The sequence below is a fragment of the Anguilla rostrata genome, chromosome 5, assembly GCF_018555375.3.
Source record: "Anguilla rostrata isolate EN2019 chromosome 5, ASM1855537v3, whole genome shotgun sequence".
NCBI lineage: Eukaryota > Metazoa > Chordata > Actinopteri > Anguilliformes > Anguillidae > Anguilla > Anguilla rostrata.
In genome coordinates, this window is record NC_057937.1 from 46,149,335 (window position 1) to 46,169,358 (window position 20,024).

A 20,024-nucleotide genomic window follows, 5' to 3' on the forward strand; every position below is an offset into this window, starting at 1 on the left:
GAGTCAGCAGGTAGCAAAGCTACTGCTGTCCCTCTCCTTCAACTCCACATTCTGTAAGGAGCCACAGGGGCAAGGAAGGGGAAACACACTACACCACCAGAAAGTCGAAAGTTTGAGCAAGATGAGCGCTCACGCCCAGCCTGCGACTGTTACCAGGACCCTGCGCGCCACAAAAAGACACAGAAGCTTGAGGAGGAACTCCAGGATCCACACACTGTACCAACACCGCCGCCACCAACCCGGGTGAGTGCCCAGACTCTCTGTCTCATAATCATACATTCAGGACATATTCCACATTTTGAAGTGCTGTCAACAAGTCTCGGTCATAGGTTTGTCACACTTTGTCATTTTTATACCTATGAGCTGCATTAATAGTATCATTATCAAGTGCATGCAGTATAATGGCATAATAATGTATTTCACGCAGTTATTCCTGTTTTAATGAACATATCCAATTTAATTAATTCCAGTAATGATTTAAGAATATTTATTCAGTATCATTTAGTTTCATTTTTCTATGAAATATTTGATCACATACATTATAGATTTTCAGATAAATCTATGATAACTAGGGTTGAAATAAGTCCCATTTCAATTCAGTTCCATAAATGAATTGAAATTCAATTAATTTAAAATTCCCCATAGAGAATGCTGGGCATTTTTGAGTTCACCAGTTGAATATGATTTCATAAAATGAATCTGAATATAAATGGAATTTACCTGAACCCTGGTGTTGAAAGATGATTAATTTCAAATTAATAGGTAAGATTATGGTATGAACTATTCTTAATTATTTAAGAAATGCCTCTGCCATGTTTTATTTTTGGTTCTCGATAGTGCCATTGCTGGGAATAATGCTGTCATAGATCCAGAGGTGGATGTCCAGGGGCCAAAAAGTAAAAGTCTTGCCATGTGTTTCTTCCATCCATAAACTCTGCCATCTGAACTCTGCCAGCTGATTTAATTAATTACTTCTACCTACTAGCTGAAGAATTGCACTAATTAGCAAATCCAGGTGACTGGAACAAAATACTGAGGAGGAATTTTCCAACACTGCATATATTTGAATTTCATTTAAAACAGAGAGAAAATATGTCTTTTTCTCATTTATCTAATTTCCTTGCAGTTTAGTTAGTCTAAGATTTGTCACTAATGTGTATGGAAGAGATGGCCTAGTTTGCAGTCTCATAAATAACCATTGACAAACAGCCCCTTCTCCCATATGTGGGGATATTGTTGCAGTCATGCATGTCGCACCTGAAACGTTCATTTCATTTCATGAATATTATTGGCTAAGTTATAACAGACTTATTTATTCAAAATGCATACAGGTCTCCACTGTTCTCTGTGTTTCTTTGATAGGTTTATTAGTTTGGAATTACATGAGTATCATACAAATACTTTTTATCATGCACACACACACACACACAATACATGGTGCAGTGCATTAATATTTGGACAGCAACACAAGAAGGCAATTAATATGAGGTTTATGCGCAGACTGTCAGCTTTAATTTGAGGGTATTTATAGCCATATCGAGTGATTCATGTAGGAATTACAGCCTTTATAATACATATTATAGTCCCTCCATGTTGCTGACAGTCTGCACTTTAACCTCATATTCGTTGTTTCATTTCAAATATACTGTGCTGGAGTCAAAACAACAAAAATTGTGGCACTGTCCAAGTACTACTTACACACTGCACTATACAGTATGTGTGTGTGTTCTTTTATGTATGCATGTACAATCTGTACGTAAGGGCTATATTGATTTACCTATTAATTGGTTTGATTTATACTGACAATTTGTGTATGCTGAGCCAGTTGATAGGTATTACTCTTTTAGTTGTTCAATCTTACTGTACATTTCATGTGTTCTGCCTACTGGACTGTGCAACTAGAGGATCATTTCAAGGAGGCTTCTGCAATGTTCCATGATTAATCTGAGCTGTGCTCCTAAGCCTTAGTCACACAACAACTCCCTGGGCTGTGCCAGCAAACAAGTATTTTGTGAGATGTCCATTTCCACAATATGAAATGGAAATCCAGGCACTGGGAATGATACAACACCAGAGAATACCCACTGCCCCATCTTGTTTTGAATGCCTCAGGTGGGAGTTTTACCGGTTGCTCGGAAACTTGCTCAATTATTGCATTTCTTAGAAGCAAGACATCAAACCTGATGCTTTCCTGGTATGCGTTCAGGACAAATGCAGTCTCCTTGTTGAAATTCACCTCATTCCAGTAGACATTTCTTGATGCCAACTACAATCTAAACAGGACTGTATAGCAGAATGGTACACCGTGTCAAGCAAGAACCTAAAACAAATTGAGCGTGCAAAAGAAAAAGCATATACTTGCCTGTGCAATCTGTTAACTTGTCTGTGACCACAGACAAACTGTCAGCTGAGCTCCTTTATATATTCTTTATGCACATCAGCAGTCCACTGCACATCCTTCTATCAAAGCTGTTTTACAGAGGGGATTGATCCACCATAGATTACTTGCTTACTGAAAAATGCATGAGGGTATTCAATTTTTTCTAGTGGAATGTTTGTATTTGAAATTGCCTTTGTCAAATCATGGTAAATGTAAACATCAATCTATGGTGGTTTGTGTGCATGTATGGATAAATTTCACTGTGCACAATACAGTATATTTTATCCATAATACAGCCTTTGGTTACTCATTTTTTTATTTGACATTCTGTCCATGTTTGGTTCTTTGCTCCTTGTGTTAGGAAAACAAATATCTTTTATAACAATTAACCACTAAGCATGATTAGTCAGGTGACTGTACTAATCCAGTGCCTATGGGGACCACACAATAATATTTATTGCAATGCCAGTTTAAATCCCTTTGGGTTACATCCTTATGAAAAATTCCGACCCTACTCATGATATATGCATGCATATGATATGTTCTGTGGTGGAATGGCTTTATCACCCTAGGCATATGTGTATGTCAGGAGAATTGCAGGGCTTGTCTTGGTTTTTCCTTACATATGTGGTGTCCTTCACATTCACACCTTTGATAAGGAGCAGAGAAGGCTGTATACAATTTTATATGGTATGCTCAAAAATGAGATAACGTTTTTACAAAAAGAAATGTCATAATTATTCAAATAATTATTTTAAGTACATTTGTAATTTGAAAAATGCATAAGCACATTCTCATGTGTCTCATGAGTAAAATATATGTTCTTTCTCTTAAGTCAGGTGTTGAGGTGTTGGTTATTTCCTTCCTTTGCTGACTTGAGTTGCTTATTCTTCTCAGAGCAGGTCTGGAAGCTGCTTGCTGTATTGCTTTTGTTTGAGGGTTTTGAAGGGAGTTGACATTGTTGCATCGGGCGCCACTTCTCTTTCAGCCAATCAGATGAGGAGGACAGAGAGGATGAGCGAGTGGACAGCAGCGACCCTGAGGAAATATTCCAGAACATTCAGCTCCAGAAGGAGATCATCGCCAACATTCGCAGCCGACCCTGGCCAATGAGACGCAAGCTCAAAGCCCTCAAGTAAGACCCTCACAATATGGAAGGTATAGGGTTCTGAAACGGAGTGCCACTCTACACCCGATACACTATGAGCTTTGCCCTTGTACATTCTAGTAAAGCAATAAAGGGGTTGGAGCATGACTGTTCACATAAAGCATCACATAATGTAATTTATTTTGATGCAATGTTATTATTATAGCTCCGCTGAATTAGTTTTAACTTACATTGGAGCGTCATTTTACAGCTCTGCTGAATGATGCTTTGAAGCATTCTGCCTGCACGAAAAGGTCACACACTGCAGTCTGTTTTTTTTCTTGTCCAGTACTGAGGACATTTACATGTTTGTGAAGAGAATGAACTGTTGCTCTTCATTTTGCTAAGAGTCCATTCATTATGAAAAGCGAGACCTTAGTGACGCTAATGTGAACAGTCAAGACCAACAAATCGTCTGCAGTGGAGAGCTCTCTGCCCAAATGAAAAAACTACATTAGCTGAGTAATTATTCTATTAGGCATGCTCCTGCCATCTTGTTTACTGGGCTCAGGGCATGCAAGCAGAAAGGTGAGGTGAACTTTGATCCCACCCTAATTCTGAATATTCACACAGACTAAGGCTATCAGTGCAGATCTGCTTATCAGCATCAGGTTTTTATGACAAGCTTGATATTGCATTGAAGGGTTTAGTGCTGTCATCTCACGCGAGCTGCAAGCTTGTGCTTCATGCATGGAGAAAAAATTGGATGAATAACCAGTGACCCCATCCCTATGAAAACATTTTATTTGTAATATTTTAAATATCTGATTAGAAATCCTATGTTTGTGCAATTCCTGTTGTTCTATAAATATTATATTTTGCACTCAATGTGACTCCAGTTTATAGACTATACCTGTGTTTTTATGCATCATCATGTGTGAAATTAGTGTAGGCTATTCTCAGCGCCAGCCTATGTAGTAATCTACCTCAGTGCCGCAACAAACCTCTCATATTGATGGCCATAGCATCTGTCTGTAGTAAATCCATTTAGCTACTTCTGTATGGCAAATGTTTTACAAGTGTGAACCGTCATGATTAAGGTCCTGGTGGTTTATGTGTCATTCCAGGCATGCCAGAGACATTGTTCTGAAGTATGAGGGCCGACTGACAAGGACACGGGGATACCAGACTGCAGGCGCTGATGTAAGCAGTCAGTATTGCCAGAATTAAACAAAAACACTATACATACACTGGCTATCAGTTGTTGCTGCAGATATGCATATATACCCGCGGGAATAATATTTAAATAATCCTAATATTGAAATCTGGATATGAATAATAGACACTGAAGTCTACATTACTAAGATTAAATTGCAAGTCCTTCATCTGATCTTTCTTGGAGTATTTCTCAGGTAATGTTCATTTCCCAGGTTTAGATTTTGGAGGGTTTAGCAAACACACAATTCTGAGTTCTTGAATAGCTGGGAATTTCTGTGGTCAGCCAGCGTGGGAGGAGTACTTAGGATAATTACACTGCAGCAAAGTGCTCCAGAGTAACTAGCTCTCAGCAAGCACGATTATATGTCATTTCCTGAAACAGTTGTTAATGCACAGCTCCTGTGCTTCACTGGGTAGAAGCTTGTGTGTGGTTCTCGCAGCACACTGATTTGCATTGCTCTTCTCACTTTTGTCTGACATGTGCTGGCTTTATTCCATGCCTTTCTGCCACGTGTTGAGCCAACAGGCACAGACACACACACTTCTGAAATTTATGGCTGGTTGTTATTGCCGAGTTTAATTAAAATGTGTCAAAGGCTTTTGGTGAAGCTTTCCCAGGGCTGCTGAAATGAATTGATTTTTGGCCAGTAGATGGATGATGGCTTATTATAGCTTCTGGCCTCCTCGAATTTCAGTCTTTCGGAAAATTTGAATTAGACATCATATGTTCTTATTGAAACTATCTGTCTTGTTGCTAATCAACACATCCTGTTTTTATTATTTTCAATTTCCATTCAGACTGGCAATGCTGAACAAGCAGTGCTTGTATGGCTCTAGTCTTAGGTCCGCTAACTGGCTTAACTGATGGATTATACCTCCCAGTCTCCCTGATAATATCTCCCTACAGTGGGATGTGTGTGGCAGCCCCCTGTTGAAAAAGTGAAAGACAAATGCGATGACTGAGACATGCAAATCAAAATGTCACTTGTACAGTACAGTACCGTTGCTGTAACTACAGTAACTTCCACTGTCATTTACAGCTGTTGAAGAAACTTTCTCGCTTGCTGTATAACATCGTTGTTCTATTCATTCCATGGGAGATGAGGATAAAGAAGATTGAGAGTAAGAATCAATGTAATCTGTTTCTTCTAAGTACGGTTGTTGACAGCAAGCAATATTTCAGAAGTACCGAATATTAAATTCATTGCTGAAAATGAGAATTGATGGAAATACTGTATGCCATATTAAATGTCAACTGTATTAGTGTTCACAGGAGTTAATTAGCATGTACAGTATAAGCTTTTTTTGTGACCCATCATATTAATTCCTGAGCACTTCTGATAATCAGGATCAGTTTCTCAAAATTGTGATGTCGTTTACATACTGTATGTTACTTGTTATGTGTGTTTCATGCTCAATGACCTCAGCCATACATGGTAATGAATCGTATTAGGGGGACACACAAATGTTCACGAATGCCCGTGGATGCCCTTTTGTAGCATTTATGAAGACGTTACGTGTTTCAATACGAAAAAATTATCAGGTTCGTATTAAATTTTCTCCTAGTGAACAATTTCGTTAATTTTGATAATTCAGATACTGTTCTGTCTCATGTGGGTAAAGGTCATTTTGGATCCGGCGTGGCCTCGTATTTCATCTTCCTGAGATGGCTGTTTGGAATCAACATCGTTCTGACCATTATGACCGGATCATTTATTGTCCTGCCTGAGGTGGGTTTTCCCCTCCCTTCGTCAAGGAAAACAACTTACTATATAAATAACAGCTGATTCCTTCTTACGTTTACTCCTACATTTTTTATTTTGTGGGCATAAAAATATATTTCAGGGAGTAGCATGTTATTCAATTATTTTAAAATAACACATTTATATATTGTATAAGTGTGATCATAAAGCCACTGTTTATAATAAAACAGAGGAACCTCTAGCTGCATGTTCTTACTCGGCTAATTTATGGCTCTGTGTATTATGAGGCCAAAGGCAATTTCCTGGGGTTTCGGGCCGGGGAAGCACCACTCTCGCTCTTTTCCTTCTCTGGGTTTCCTCTCAGCTGCTGGCAGGCGCGCCGTTTGGAACCACCAGGAGCAAGACCATTCCCAGAGAGCACCTGGCCTCCGCACAGGACCTGGACACCATCTGGTCTTTAGGGGCAAGGCTAAGATCTTAGCTAACATTTTTTCAGTTTATTTGGCTTTCTTGGGCCGCTCAAGCTTTTTGTGAAGCCCTGCTCACCTCCCCCCAACAGGCACTCAGTTCCCTTGACCCGTGTTGTCATTGTGTCCTTCTCGTAGGGCTACCTCCAATATTCGGTCCTGTTTTACGGATACTACGGCAGGGTACGGAAGATAGGGAGCGCCGGCTACCGGCTTCCTCTGGCCTACTTTCTGGTTGGGATGGCTGTTTTTGCCTACAGCTTCATCATTCTGTTAAGAAAGTAATCTTCAGAGACTTGAATTTCTAAACTTTATATTCTCGTATGGGAAACAATTAGATTCATTTATCAGCAAGAAAATGTCCTTGTTGTAAAACTGGGCTGTCTTAAAGCTTGCTTTGATATATTTGGTAAATCATGCTGCAAACTGCAATATTTCACTTTAGCTTCTGTTTTCTTGCACAGAAACAATTAAAATAACGTATAATATGATTTACCAGTCCTAAAACAATAAACGAAATGCAATGCTTGTTAATAGAGTTCTTGATAAAGTAAGCTACATAAAGGAAATTTTCACCATGTGTTGTACGTACTGTATGTAGTCCTGAGTGCATAATGTACTTGAGTGCTGTATTACAGCAAACTGCTGGATACAGATGTTTCTGTGTTATTTTACAATTCCAGGATGGCCAAAAACTCTCGTCTCAGCCTAGCCAGTGCCTCAGATGAGAACTATACTTTCTGTTGGCGCCTTTTCTGTGCCTGGGACTACCTGATTGGCAACCCTGAGGCTGCAGAAAGCAAAGGAGCAGCCATCGTCAACAATATCAGGGTGGGATTCCAAGCTGGCTCTCGTTTCCATAACATTGCTTTACTTCAGCGGAACAGTTTTCAAGGGGGATTATGGCCCATTGTACTGCTAAGGACTTCCTTAGGGAGGGAATATCGATCAGTATTTATCCCTAATCCGTACAAGACAGCCTCCCGAGTGATTGATTTTGCATGTGGTGTTGTGAAAAATGGTGTGCTGCTCTAACAGTTACATGCCCCTTTTGACTCAAACAGATCTGCAGATCTGCCTGTCTGATATGACCTGTATTTCAGCGTAATTTGTGTGCTGATGTAACACCCTTTTTGTTCCCTCTGAAGGAGGCTATTGTTGAAGAACAAGAGAAGGAGAAAGACACAAGCCTGTAGGTGGCCCTGTGCTTGTTCTGGGATGCTTTGCTTATTGGTCTGCCTGTTTAAATGGGTGTTTGGTGCTTGATTCTCTGTATGCTTTAACCGATGTGCCGTGCTGTAATAAGGTGTTGAACGTGAGCTCTGTTTCAGAAACAGAATGAGTGTGGTTCTGTGCCCTTGTTCTGAACTATGGCTGACACATTTAGAATACAGGTGAAAAGCCCAAATATAATTTCTTTACTTACTGCATTGTGTGCTGTACGGGAAGGAAAAAAAAATGAGGCAATATCACAATGTTATTTCCCTGAAGTAAAAGGATTGGATCTCATCCTTAATCAGTGTGATACTGTATCCCCTCTCCTTCCTGTGTTTTCTCCTTGTTCTGAGAGCCAGCTCTGCCCCATTCTGATTTATAAACCCAGTCCTTTGCAATCCTGTGCCGCAGAAAATATCCTGTCATATTTCACACAAACAATCTTTTACTGTGGCCAGAAGACTGCACATAAATCACAGTAAGACCTGCGCACACGTCCACTAACTTATGGATTAATCCTCCATGCACGGCCATTTATAATGGCCAGAGTTGGTGTCAGCACATGCAGTGACCGTTCCACACTTCTTGCCTGTCACTGTTTGTCTTTGTCTTTCTCTTTTTAATCACTTACTCCAAATGAGTTTGTAGCTTTTTATAACGAAAACAGCCATTTTCGTTGCAAAACTTCCTTTTAGGTAGTAACAAGACATGGCATATAACCATATATATATATATATATATATATATACAGTGTGTGTGTGTGTGTGTGTGTGTGTATATATATATATATATATATATTCATTCAATTTAATGTGAATATATAAATAAAAAACTAAGCTTTTAACCCTGGTTTATGGCATGTGACTGAAGCATGCTTTGAAAATGTATGAAATTACCCAACGTTTTTAAATTCTTTATTTTATTTTATAATATATTCTTTATCTGAAGCGTCCTGTCCAGGTCATCATTGCGAATGAGAACTGGTTATTAATGGGCTTTATCTGTTGGGCGAATTCATTTTATGAAGTAGAGGAATCCAGAAATTATCATTGTTAAAGTCAAATTTAAGGGTTATTCAAGTCAGACATATTAAAATTATCTTCTGTTTATGGTCCCATCATAAATAAATCCAAGAGCTTCCTGGCATATTAATTTATTCATTTTTAATTTTATTTTGTTCTCTAGTGCTCGTTCCCCTCCTTGTTTTGCCAGTGTCAGCTCAGTGACCTAACCTAGTTTGACTGTTTAAAATGAGTAGTGTTTCCTGTAATTCTCTTCCTGTTCCTCCTCACAGAGCTGTTCTGGTCAGTTTGAGGATCCTTGCTAACATCCTGGTGCTGCTGTCTCTGGCCGGGAGCATTTACATCATCTATTTCGTAGTTGACCGTTCTCAGCGGCTGGAGCAGGAGAAGCCAGAGCTTACATTGTGGGAAAAGAATGAGGTGAGAGCCAGCTGCTTATAGAGCAACTGAAAACCTCCTCACGCCTCCTTCAGTCATCATATCTGAATGCTCCAGGCCAAGGTTTTTCAAATGTCTTGGACATTTAGCTGGATAACTGCACTGAGTCAAACCTGGAACAGCTTTTTTTACTTCAGTCCAGATTAGAGAGGGTCCTGTGTCCTCCTGGGTGCTCCTCAGTAAAGCTAACTCAGTGATCCTGCTTCATGACACAGGTTTCTGTACAAACCTTTCATCTCAGCAATGTTCCTCCTGCACAGCTCCTCCTGCTAAATAAGCTGCTCATTAAGTCTTGAATGAACACCGGTCTGTAATTACATTTGACAGTTGATATCAACTTTAATGTCTTTTTATAGAAATTATTCATTTGTTTTCCACTTTACATAACAAAAATACCAAACATTTATATTGTTTCATAAGTCCAAACATAGATAAGGCATAGATAAGAAAAGCATTGTAAATTATGTTTCATATGCATAAAAATATACAATCAGTGGTTTTTATAACTGAATTGGTGAAATAGCAATCTCATGACCCAAGACAGAATAAAAGTTCTGTCTCTCATTTGTTTTATGTGCTGAATGCATTTTCTTTCTTTTGTGTAGAACATGGTCATCATTTTTGAATGGATGCCATATAACTGTGATTAACTGATCGATTTAATAGATAAGTGCTATCACAGATGTTTGAATGCTGAAAGGAGGGACAAAAAGTTCCTCACAATCAGGTTTGTTTAACATGTCATTAATCATAGAAGCTCATAAATGTACCTTTCCAATTACTTGAACTGATTAATAAACTGGCTGGCACAAAACCCAGGGTAGAGAGGTAGAGAGGTCCCAGAACCAGCTGTGACCTGACACTGGTCATTTGATAAGAATCCAGACAGGAATTGAAGCTTATGTCTGTTTTAATTCAAATTCAATTTTTATTCTGGAAGTTGTAGAGGGACTGGAATTCACCAGTGCATCATTCTTCAATACATATGTAAACTGGAATATTGATTATATTGAATCTTACGCTGGCTGAAATACACCCAATTGGCGAGGTTTCAGTTGATAAATTCACTCTGGCTTCATTGCTCCCTTGTGACTCCTCTGGCTGTTTCAGCACCTGCAATTTACCACTGTTGGCTGCTTTAGTCTCCTGTCACTGTAACCACAGTATCTCAGTTTTAAAAAAGCAGTTTGCTGACTGCCTTTGATGCCAATCTGAAAATCATCCCAAAACGGGTTCATATTGGCTTCTCCAAATTAGGATGAAAAAGGTGAGAATGATCTATATATGACCAATAATTTTCAATTTGTCATTGTGACCATGAATTTAGCTAACAATGCTACTTAGAATTTATGCAGGAAGTGCACTGTCACCCAGAATGTCCTGAGCAACGTGCCTATGTGTTCACAGGTGAGCGTGGTGGTGTCCCTCATCACTATGATTGCCCCATCAGCCTTTGAGCTGGTATCCCAACTGGAGATGTACCATCCTAGGACCAGCCTTCGCTTCCAGCTGGCCAGGTCTGTGGAAGTAGCATGTTTGCTGTTCAGTTTGACCATGGGGATCGGTAAAACTGCTGTAAGTGACTACTGCCACTTTACATCATTGGCTTCTTAAATGACTATTTAATGGATTGTAATTACATTACATTGTTTTTATTTGCTTGGAAGAGGCCCCTATTCACGGCGATCATTCACAGTAATTAGCAACAAACCCTCTGGGACTGGAGAAAGCTGTAGGGTGTGCCGAGTGAATGTGGCTGAGATTGCTTTTACATTTCCAGGGTCCTGGTCTTGTACCTGGGGAATCTCTACAGCTTAATCATTGCTTTACTGGACAAGGTCAACAGCATGAGTTCAGCTGTAAGTATTGAAGTTCCTGATGTTTAGCTCTATGTTGCTTTTGCCAGTTTTCAAAGATGATGGTAAAGGTATGGTATGAAAGCAGAAAAAAAAACTCACATAGAATTTACATAGATTTATTTTCAGAAACTCTCACAGAGTAAGAGCAAGAGGAATAAATACTGCTTGTGCTGATTTCATACAGTGAGAGCCGTCCCTAGACTTTTGGGGCCCCAGCCAAAAATAATTTGGGGTCCCTCCAAAGCATTGTCTCCTTCTGACTCTTCTTCTGTCAAAGGAAGGCGAGAAGGTGGGGCCCTGGGCGAAAAGGAGGAGCTCTGGATGAGAAAGTTGGGCCTCCAGAGAGACGGTGGGGCCCTGGGGGAAAAGGTTGGGCCCTGGGTGAGAAGGTGGGGCCCTGGGCAAGAATGTGGGGCCCTGGATGAGAAGGTGGGGCCCTGAGTGAGACTGTAGGGCCCTGGGAGAGAAGGCAAGGCCCTGGGTGAGAAGGTGGGGCCCTGGGTTAGAAGGTGGGTCCCCGGGGGGTAAGGTGGGGCCCCGGGCGAGAAGGTGGGGCCCTGGGGGAGAAGGTGGACCCTGGGTGAGAAGGTAGGGCCCTGGGTAAGAAGGTGGGGCCCTGGGCGAGAAGGCGGGGCCCTAGGCGCAGTGCCTGATCTGCCTAGTGGGAGGGACGGCTCCGCATACAGTCATGACCTCGGCCATTGGATATTTGATATTGCAAAGTACATTATGTGTGTCATTACTCTGAGGGAGCCATTAGCTTGTTTAACTCCATAAATGTAATTGAATGAACTAGGGCACAATCAATAGTTCTGGCGTTTGTTTAAGAATCCGGTCAATAATGGGAACTGGACAGACTCCACTGCCTTCCTGGCCACCATCGCTCTGCCCGAGGAGGAAAACCTGTCCACCATCGTGCCCGATACCTCCGAGAAGCACAACGGCACATTTGGCCTGGGGTTGGAGGTCAATAGGACCAAGAGTGGCGCCACGCAGTTCCTGCTCAACCAGACCGCACTGTACGGGTACAACGTGCGGACCCCACAGGACCAGTGCTGGGAGACATATGTCGGACAGGTACAGCAATAGGCCCACCTGGCTTATGATTTGTAGTGGGAGATCATCACTCGCTCATTGACTGTCTAAGTGACTGATTGCCACTTGCATTAATGATATTTTGCCACTAGAGGCCCTGGATAATGAAAAGGCTAGTGGTGCAATCACAGGCAATGTGAACATGAGCTGCTCAGTTTGTGACAGTGTGCTATCATGATTTATCTCTGCCTGTGAATATTGCAGAAAACATAATTAACAAAAAATTCAGAGGATACCTCCAGTACCAATTAGAATTTCGATCATTCTCTCTGTGGCCCTCTGAAAAAGTATACTTATATATAATTGCCAATTTTACAATGGATTTTTAAAACAATAAGTCATCTAGAGAATTGGAAAGGCATCACCCTGTGGTAAACAATGTTTTCACCTATCACCACGTGTGGATTAGATACGAACTAAAATGTGGACAGTTAATGATAATGATTTAAGGAAAGATATTACATGCATTGAAGGATTGTTTTTAGAATGGACAGTTGCTTATTAAATTTGGCTGTACTTCAATAATTTTTCTTCTTTTAAACGCCACCATCCTATCCATTTTATTCCAGGAAATGCTGAAGCTTTCCATTATTGACATGATCTTCACAGTGTTGAGTATCTTACTGATTGACTTTATTCGAGGCCTCTTTGTCCGATACTTGAGTGACTGCTGGTGCTGGGATCTGGAGAGCAAGTTTGTAAGTAGTCTTTCGTCTCCACATCTTTTATAACCACAAATCAATTTCCAACATTACATGTGTTTCCTGTTTATTTGTGTGTGCGTGCGTGTGTGTGTGTGTGTGTGTATTTACAGCCTGAATACGGTGAATTTAAAATTGCTGAAAATGTCCTCCATTTGATATACAACCAAGGGATGATATGGTAAGTAAGGACTTAGTGTATGCATTATTGATGAAAGTACAAGATTGGATCTTGCTGCTGTAAAGGACATTTCTACAGGGCATAATAACTCTTTGTAATGATCAACCCAAGATTGCTCAGAATGTCATGCATTTATTTAGGTTCTGGTGTCCAAATGTTACCTATATAATTAATTTATAATCATCAGTTTAAAGCAAAGCACTGATATACATTTCAGGGCATTTTGCGCATTAAATTTTACTGCACTGCTCTTTGGTGTTAACATGTATTTATAGACTTTTAAAAAGTGATTTTTTCAAACGTGTATGTTCTTTGCATATATATTTAATTCCTTGCTAAAGAATCTATTGTGACTTTCTTCTGAAAAAGGGGTTAGGTGGTAAAGCCATTTCTGAAATCTCCCTGTTGACCTCTGAACCCCAGGATGGGTGCCTTCTTCTCCCCCTGCCTGCCAGCGTTCAACGTGCTGAAGTTGATTGGGCTGATGTACCTGCGCAGCTGGGCTGTCCTCACCTGCAACGTTCCACACCAGCAAGTTTTCAGAGCCTCCAGGTCAGTGAGCTGTATCCATGTATGTCTCCTTTTGAGGAGCACCATTATGTAGTCCTTAATCTGAGCCTCCAGTCAGTCTCAGACCAGAGAGATCTGCATCTGCTATGATGACTATGACTGACGCTGCAGAGAGTAATCAGTGCATTTATCCCATTTTGCATGCCAATTTGATATGGCCAATTGCAATGACCTCCATCAATGTCCTCTGAGGGCAAGGACTAGCATGTACATCCTTTGGAGAGTGCAAAGCTGACCATTTACTTCCTCCTCTGCTATATTTCACCTAAATCATTGTAGCACAGGAAAACTATGCTGCTGACTCAGGCATCCATCCGATAAGGGGGAATGTTATCAAGTGATGATCTGGAGATACCCGTACAACTGAAACCCTCTCTCCCTGGGCAATAATTTGGCCCAATGTGTGTCACAGTGCTGGACACCATGGTCTGCACTGAACAGAATTAGTTCCTGGCAGCAGGGTGCATGACTGCATAAGACTGCCCTGTGTCATGGCCTTAGGCCGATGTCATTTCCCAGCATTGTGGGGTGGGGGCAGTACTGAGCGAATGCCTTACTTCGACTTTCATCAGCAGAAGTGACGTTGCTTTCTGATTTATTTAACAGCCTCATCGTTCGCTGCGTTTGTGCCTTATCAGTTCCCTCCCAGGTGCGAAAGAGAACACTGCTGCCCACTCCTTCATCTCCCCTGACAACGGTGTATGTCAGACGATCTCAAAATTTCATCTTTCAGCGGTGTTGGGTCCAAAATTACACACCATGAATACATTTTAACTACAATCCCAATGGGAAATCATGTTCCATTTGTTCTATTCATTTTTCTCATTTCAACTTAATTGAGTCACTCGATTCCTCAAGTCAGTTAGATATTAATAGGCTACTAACGTGCGTCTAAATTGCATGTGGTCTTTTACTTTTTTTCCAGATCCAACAACTTCTACTTGGCAATGCTTTTGTTTATGCTATTTCTCTGTATGCTTCCGACCATCTTTGCAATAGTGAGATACAGGCCATCACAACACTGTGGACCCTTCAGGTAGAGCACATCACCATGCATGCAAAGTCATTGCTAGCCGCTTTAAGCTTTTAATTCATTTTTTAAAATTAAGTTAACATGTGCTGGAATTGTGCCATATATGGACTAAATTGTGTCTGAAAGTTTAATTATTAAGTATTGAATGAATTAGATCTTCTCTGGATAAATCTTTGCTCTCTGGATTTGTTTTTATGCATCAGCGGTCAAGAGAAAATTTATGACATTATCTCGGAGACGGTTGCCACAGATTTCCCCGTTTGGTTTAACAAAGTGATGAGCTACGTCACCAGCCCTGTCGTTGTGCTGCCAGCTCTCCTCTTACTATTGTAAGCATGCCTATCAAATTTTATTGGCAAAGGCATTCATTTCAGGTGGCTATATCATGTATCATTTAGATTGAATAAGTCTTTAAGCATAATCAGAATGCATGTCACATGCAAAATGCACACTGTTCATGTTGTACAGACAGCATTCTGAAGTGCATCAATGCAAAGTTATTTAAATAAAAAAAGTAGCAGATGTTTCAGTCACAAATTATGTTCATTAATGCATGTTCGACTTAATCGTTATAAAATGCATTCTCGGTTTTATTTCTTTGATGTCTGGTTTCTCTCTCTTTCAGTATGCTGATATATTATCTACAGGCAATAGCAAGATCATTAAAAGTCACCAACAATCAGCTGAGAATGCAGCTTCAGACGGTAAGTGTCAGTACTTTGTGATCATTATGTAATGGTTAAAAACACACAGCTTTGTGCTTTGCAGACAGAAAGCAGACCTGTGAGAAATTATGAGTGAGATATTGAACATGTGCCACTTGTTTACTATCGTATTAGTTCCACACTTAAAGCAGTTTTTTTCACCCACAGTTTGGGAATATAATTCTTGAGTCCAGGTCTTTGCTTGGTTCTGCCATTTCAAAGTATCTGTTTGTATTTAGGAAAGAACAGAAGATAAGAAGAAGGTTTTTCAGATGGCTGCAGGTAACCTTCACGTTTTATGATGGCAAAGAGCTTAGGCTTCGACCCTTTGCCATTTATTGCAGAAAGAGCACGCTCAACCTCGGAGTACCTTTGCCAAATGATTGGCTTCGGTGTATTTACAAACCCAATAAATCCCTGGAGTTATATTCCCCTTGTCGTGGTTATGGTGTCACCGCGGCCTTGTTCTGACCTTCCGCAGCGAGGCTGCAGGACACCGAGGGAGGTGATAAAAAGCCGGAGCAGGAGGGTCACGTTTCCGGCCCGGAGTCCTCCATCTGCTCCCAGTCACCCAGGCGCAACGCAAACGTCGGCAGCGTCGAGTCTCCCGAAAGGCAGGCCGGCGGCGTTCGCACCGTCGCCCAGTCCGCCCCGCGCCCCGGAGCAAACCGCCCGTTCGGCGTGTCGCGGAGCCCCTCCATCCCCGTAATGCAGACACACAGAGAGGAGCACTCGCCAAACAGGTGGGAGGCCTTACACAGAATGAACCCCTGGAAGTTACTGAGCTGTCTGAATCAGTAACACATTTAAATTTAAAAAAAAACATGTAAGAACATAAGAATGTTTGACCATAAAAACTATCTCAGTTTGTTTACTGTCTTTAATAGTTTGGCAATGCCATGCTTGTTCTTCTGCAACCCAAGCATCTTTAATTCTCTTTTCATTCCTATTACTGAAAGACAAGCAGCTGCTTCAGGCATAGTAATACTGCCAGATCATTGTACTTTTATGTTTGAAGGCATCCAGGATATCTGGGAGGGGCCAGCGGCTCCTGCAGGTCAAAGTCCTACCACAGGATGGTGTACAATCCCGCCTGCCGCCATTCAGAGAACGTCCACTCAGAGAACGTCCACTCGGATCCTCTGTTCAGGAAGAGCTTTTGGCCCCCACACAGAGGAGCTTCTGGAATGAGCCCAGCCCAGGGCCTGAGCGGGTGCCGGTTCCACACCACGCACTACGTGATCGTCAACGAGCACGAGGCCCACAAGAAGCTGCTGCGTCCTTCCGCGCGGATACCGCGGCGCTACTGCGCCGAGGAGCTGGTGGACATCCTGGAGCTGTGCCCACGGAACGTCAGGAGGTACCCCGCCCACCCTCCTCACCACTGCTACCAGCCTCACCCCAATGAGGAGGAAGAGGAAGAGAGGGCGAGCGAGAGGAGGGGCTTGTTCGCTCTGTCCGACCTCCACCAACCCGCCCGCCCCTACAGGGTGGACAGCGGGCTGTCTGTCAACAGGACCCCAGTCAGAGGACTGCGTGGGACATGGGACGACCACGCGGGGAACCAGGAGGATGTACCATTGCGGTACCGTTCCCAGACCAACATCGAGACGGTCGAGCTTCCGGTCAGGTACACCGAACCGCAGGTCAAACCCAAAACCAGGCTGAAGGCTGCACCGTCCATGACCGAGTCAGACTCTGATTCCCTTGCATCCAGCAGTGACCAGCAGAACAGCAGTACAGACCAGTACATCCAGGTCATCCATTACAAGGAGAAATGCCCAAAATCCAGAGGCAAGCCTGCAAAACAGGAGCCTAAATCTAGCCCTCAGTTAAATGTGTCCAGGCCAGGTGAACTATTCTGTTCAAATGTCTGAAGAAAAGCAGTCTGTTGTATAATATGTTATTTATTATTGTGTTTTATAGTGTATCAAATGGAATCTTCATATATTCCCATGTTGTATATGTGGCACAAAAACAAAAAAAAAAGCACAAGAGCTAACAGAAATAAATATGTACATTAACCTTGTGTTTTCACGGATATGTATAATAAAATACATAATCTATAACAAAATAAATAGTCGGCATGTTGCTTTGTTAAATGTTGAATGTATATTAAATTCTTCATGATTCAGAAGCACATAGGATGAGAGAATGTAAATCCTCACTCAGGTAATTGTAGTAGTCGTGGTTTATTGTAATGGAAAAAGGAGTGGACATAAACAACAAAGGTGTTTTTGGTTATGCCTTCATCAGCGTGTGAATAAATAATACTCAGCAGGCTAATAAAATTTTGCAATAAAATTCTGATCCTTGTAAAGTTTTAGAGATGTATGGCTCTCAAAAAAAAAAGGATTCAAGCTTTTTAAATTTTTTTTTTTTTTTTCATATGATATGATTACAGCACACGTGGGATCAATAGAATGTTGTCCATGGTCAGGTTAAGTTAAATTTGACCATTTTTGTTTTTTGCCTTCTTTACTGAGTACATTACCTATGATTCATAAGTACTCAGCAGAATCTGAGAAAACGATTAGCCTGGTGTAGTTACTGTATGCAGACACATGTCGGCAGCAGAGAACTAAAGAAATATGATTCTAACTAACGTCAAAACCATTTAAAATGCCATAGAATGTTTTTTAAACATCTCTAAAACGTCTTGGCTGTTGGCCTTTTGGAGAAATTAGTGAGTATCCTAACAAGTGGCATACATTTAGGGCTCATTTAGGTTACTTTACTGTGTTTTAGGTTTGTCGATTCTAAGAGGATAAAGAACAGTATTTGTTTGTAAAAACACACTAACAGATGCCCATAAATGGTCAGTGAATTATTTCTCTCTCTCTCTCTCTCTCTCTCTCTCTCTCTCTCTCTATAGTACTGTCGTCAAACTGTTCAGTGTATAAGTACACTGTGCAATCAACTTTAGCAGATAGTGGGTTTCAGTGTGGTATGGAAAGATACAATGGGAACAGGTAGCTGACAAATGCTCCACAGACACATTTTAGTTAATAATTTTAACTTTACTTTTGAAAATTAAATCTACCCAAATCAAAATTCTGACACATTGAACTTTGGGCATTATAGGCTATATTTATCATAATTTTTTTAATCTATACAAAATAATTAAAATACATTTCCGTAATATTCCTAGGACATTTACCCAATATAGACATGTTGCCTGAATATAGCTTCTTTTTTTAGCTGAGAGATAGTTGCATGAACAACTGCACTGTTGTAGCCTGCACTGCCTCCTGTAAGACAAATAAATCTATGCAAATACTCCAAGCCAATGCATATTCTCTGAGACTTTTAAAATGAACCTATAAGCTACAGATTGAAGCTTTACACAGTGCTGTTGTATCCATTGTTGCAAACTCTGAAATAGTTGTTATGAAAAGAAACATATTGGAAATACATCTGAGTTGTGCTTTCAAAGCCACTTGTTAAAAATCAAGTAAAGCCGTTTCTTCGTATTTCCAGCTTTTTTTAAACGTGACATGTTAAACAGTGTCTGTGCAAAGCAAAATACTGAAATGAGTAAACAAGGATGTGTCCACTGGCTTCCCTGATTAAGATTTTTTCTGAGGATTAAAAAATACAGTATAAGCAAAGTACCTAGAGTGTAAACACATCGCAACAAAAAACAACAAAGTGACCATCTGTAAGGCAATATCTCATTACAGTACTGGTATCAAGACTGGAATAGAACTGTGACCTCGGCCCCATTGGGCTGCCTTCTGCAGCACAGTCTTCTCGCGGTGAGGCCGGTGTTCAGGACAGCTCTGCCTGATTCCTCCTGATGATGGCTTTGTAAGGTCCCTCGGGGAGGGCCTTGATAATGTTCCAGGCCTCGAAGCGCGTTAGCCCCTGTAGGACGGCATCCTGAACCTGCAGCAGCTCATCCCCTGACTGGATTCCACCCTGCTCTGCAGGACCGCCTGCAGATGGGCAGATGAAGTACACGTTGACAGGAGAAAAGCCCGGAGTAGAATCATGCCTGCACTCCATGTGCATTAAGATACAGAATGGGAATGGATGCACAGCTTTTTTTAGTGAATCCTTAGCTTATAAGTAACGTATTGAGCACAAGTGTGTTTAATAAGGTTAATCACAGTTAAATGCTTTTTAGAAATCATAATCCCTTGGCCTGCAATGCTCAACAAACTGAGTATTACTACCTAGTATTATTCCTGTATGATACATACTCCTACAACATACCTGCAAAAATCCTGTTGATGGCAATGGCCTTGTCTCCATGGATGGAACCTTTGCCTCCCTCCAAACTAAAGCCCACTCCACCTGCAGTCTTCTCCAGCTCCAGTGTTAGAGTAGTACCCTCTGACAAAAGAGA

General features: G+C 41.1%; 2 protein-coding genes across 5 annotated transcripts in view; one reads left to right on the forward strand and one right to left on the reverse strand.

The window, feature by feature from the left end:
• Positions 1-17,977, forward strand: LOC135255427 (transmembrane channel-like protein 3). The gene is made up of 22 exons (XM_064336601.1): positions 1-243; positions 3,369-3,515; positions 4,595-4,670; positions 5,726-5,807; positions 6,309-6,415; positions 6,753-6,851; positions 6,994-7,136; positions 7,539-7,686; positions 8,004-8,047; positions 9,365-9,512; positions 10,938-11,047; positions 11,311-11,389; positions 12,218-12,466; positions 13,054-13,182; positions 13,299-13,366; positions 13,790-13,918; positions 14,862-14,972; positions 15,173-15,298; positions 15,595-15,673; positions 15,913-15,955; positions 16,155-16,416; positions 16,692-17,977. The coding sequence occupies exons 1-22, from the start codon at positions 122-124 to the stop codon at positions 17,548-17,550; spliced, it is 3,360 nt and encodes a 1,119-aa protein (XP_064192671.1). The 5' UTR covers positions 1-121; the 3' UTR covers positions 17,551-17,977.
• Positions 17,847-20,024, reverse strand: part of il16 (interleukin 16) — a 22,620-nt gene continuing 20,442 nt past the window's right edge. For all 4 annotated transcript variants that reach the window (XM_064336595.1, XM_064336596.1, XM_064336594.1 and 1 more), the window contains exons 21-22: positions 19,892-20,011; positions 17,847-19,611 (exon numbers count right to left, since the gene is read on the reverse strand). In XM_064336595.1, the coding sequence (XP_064192665.1) occupies positions 19,445-19,611; positions 19,892-20,011 (287 nt within the window). In that variant the 3' untranslated portion in view covers positions 17,847-19,444. The remainder of the gene's footprint in view (positions 19,612-19,891; positions 20,012-20,024) is intronic.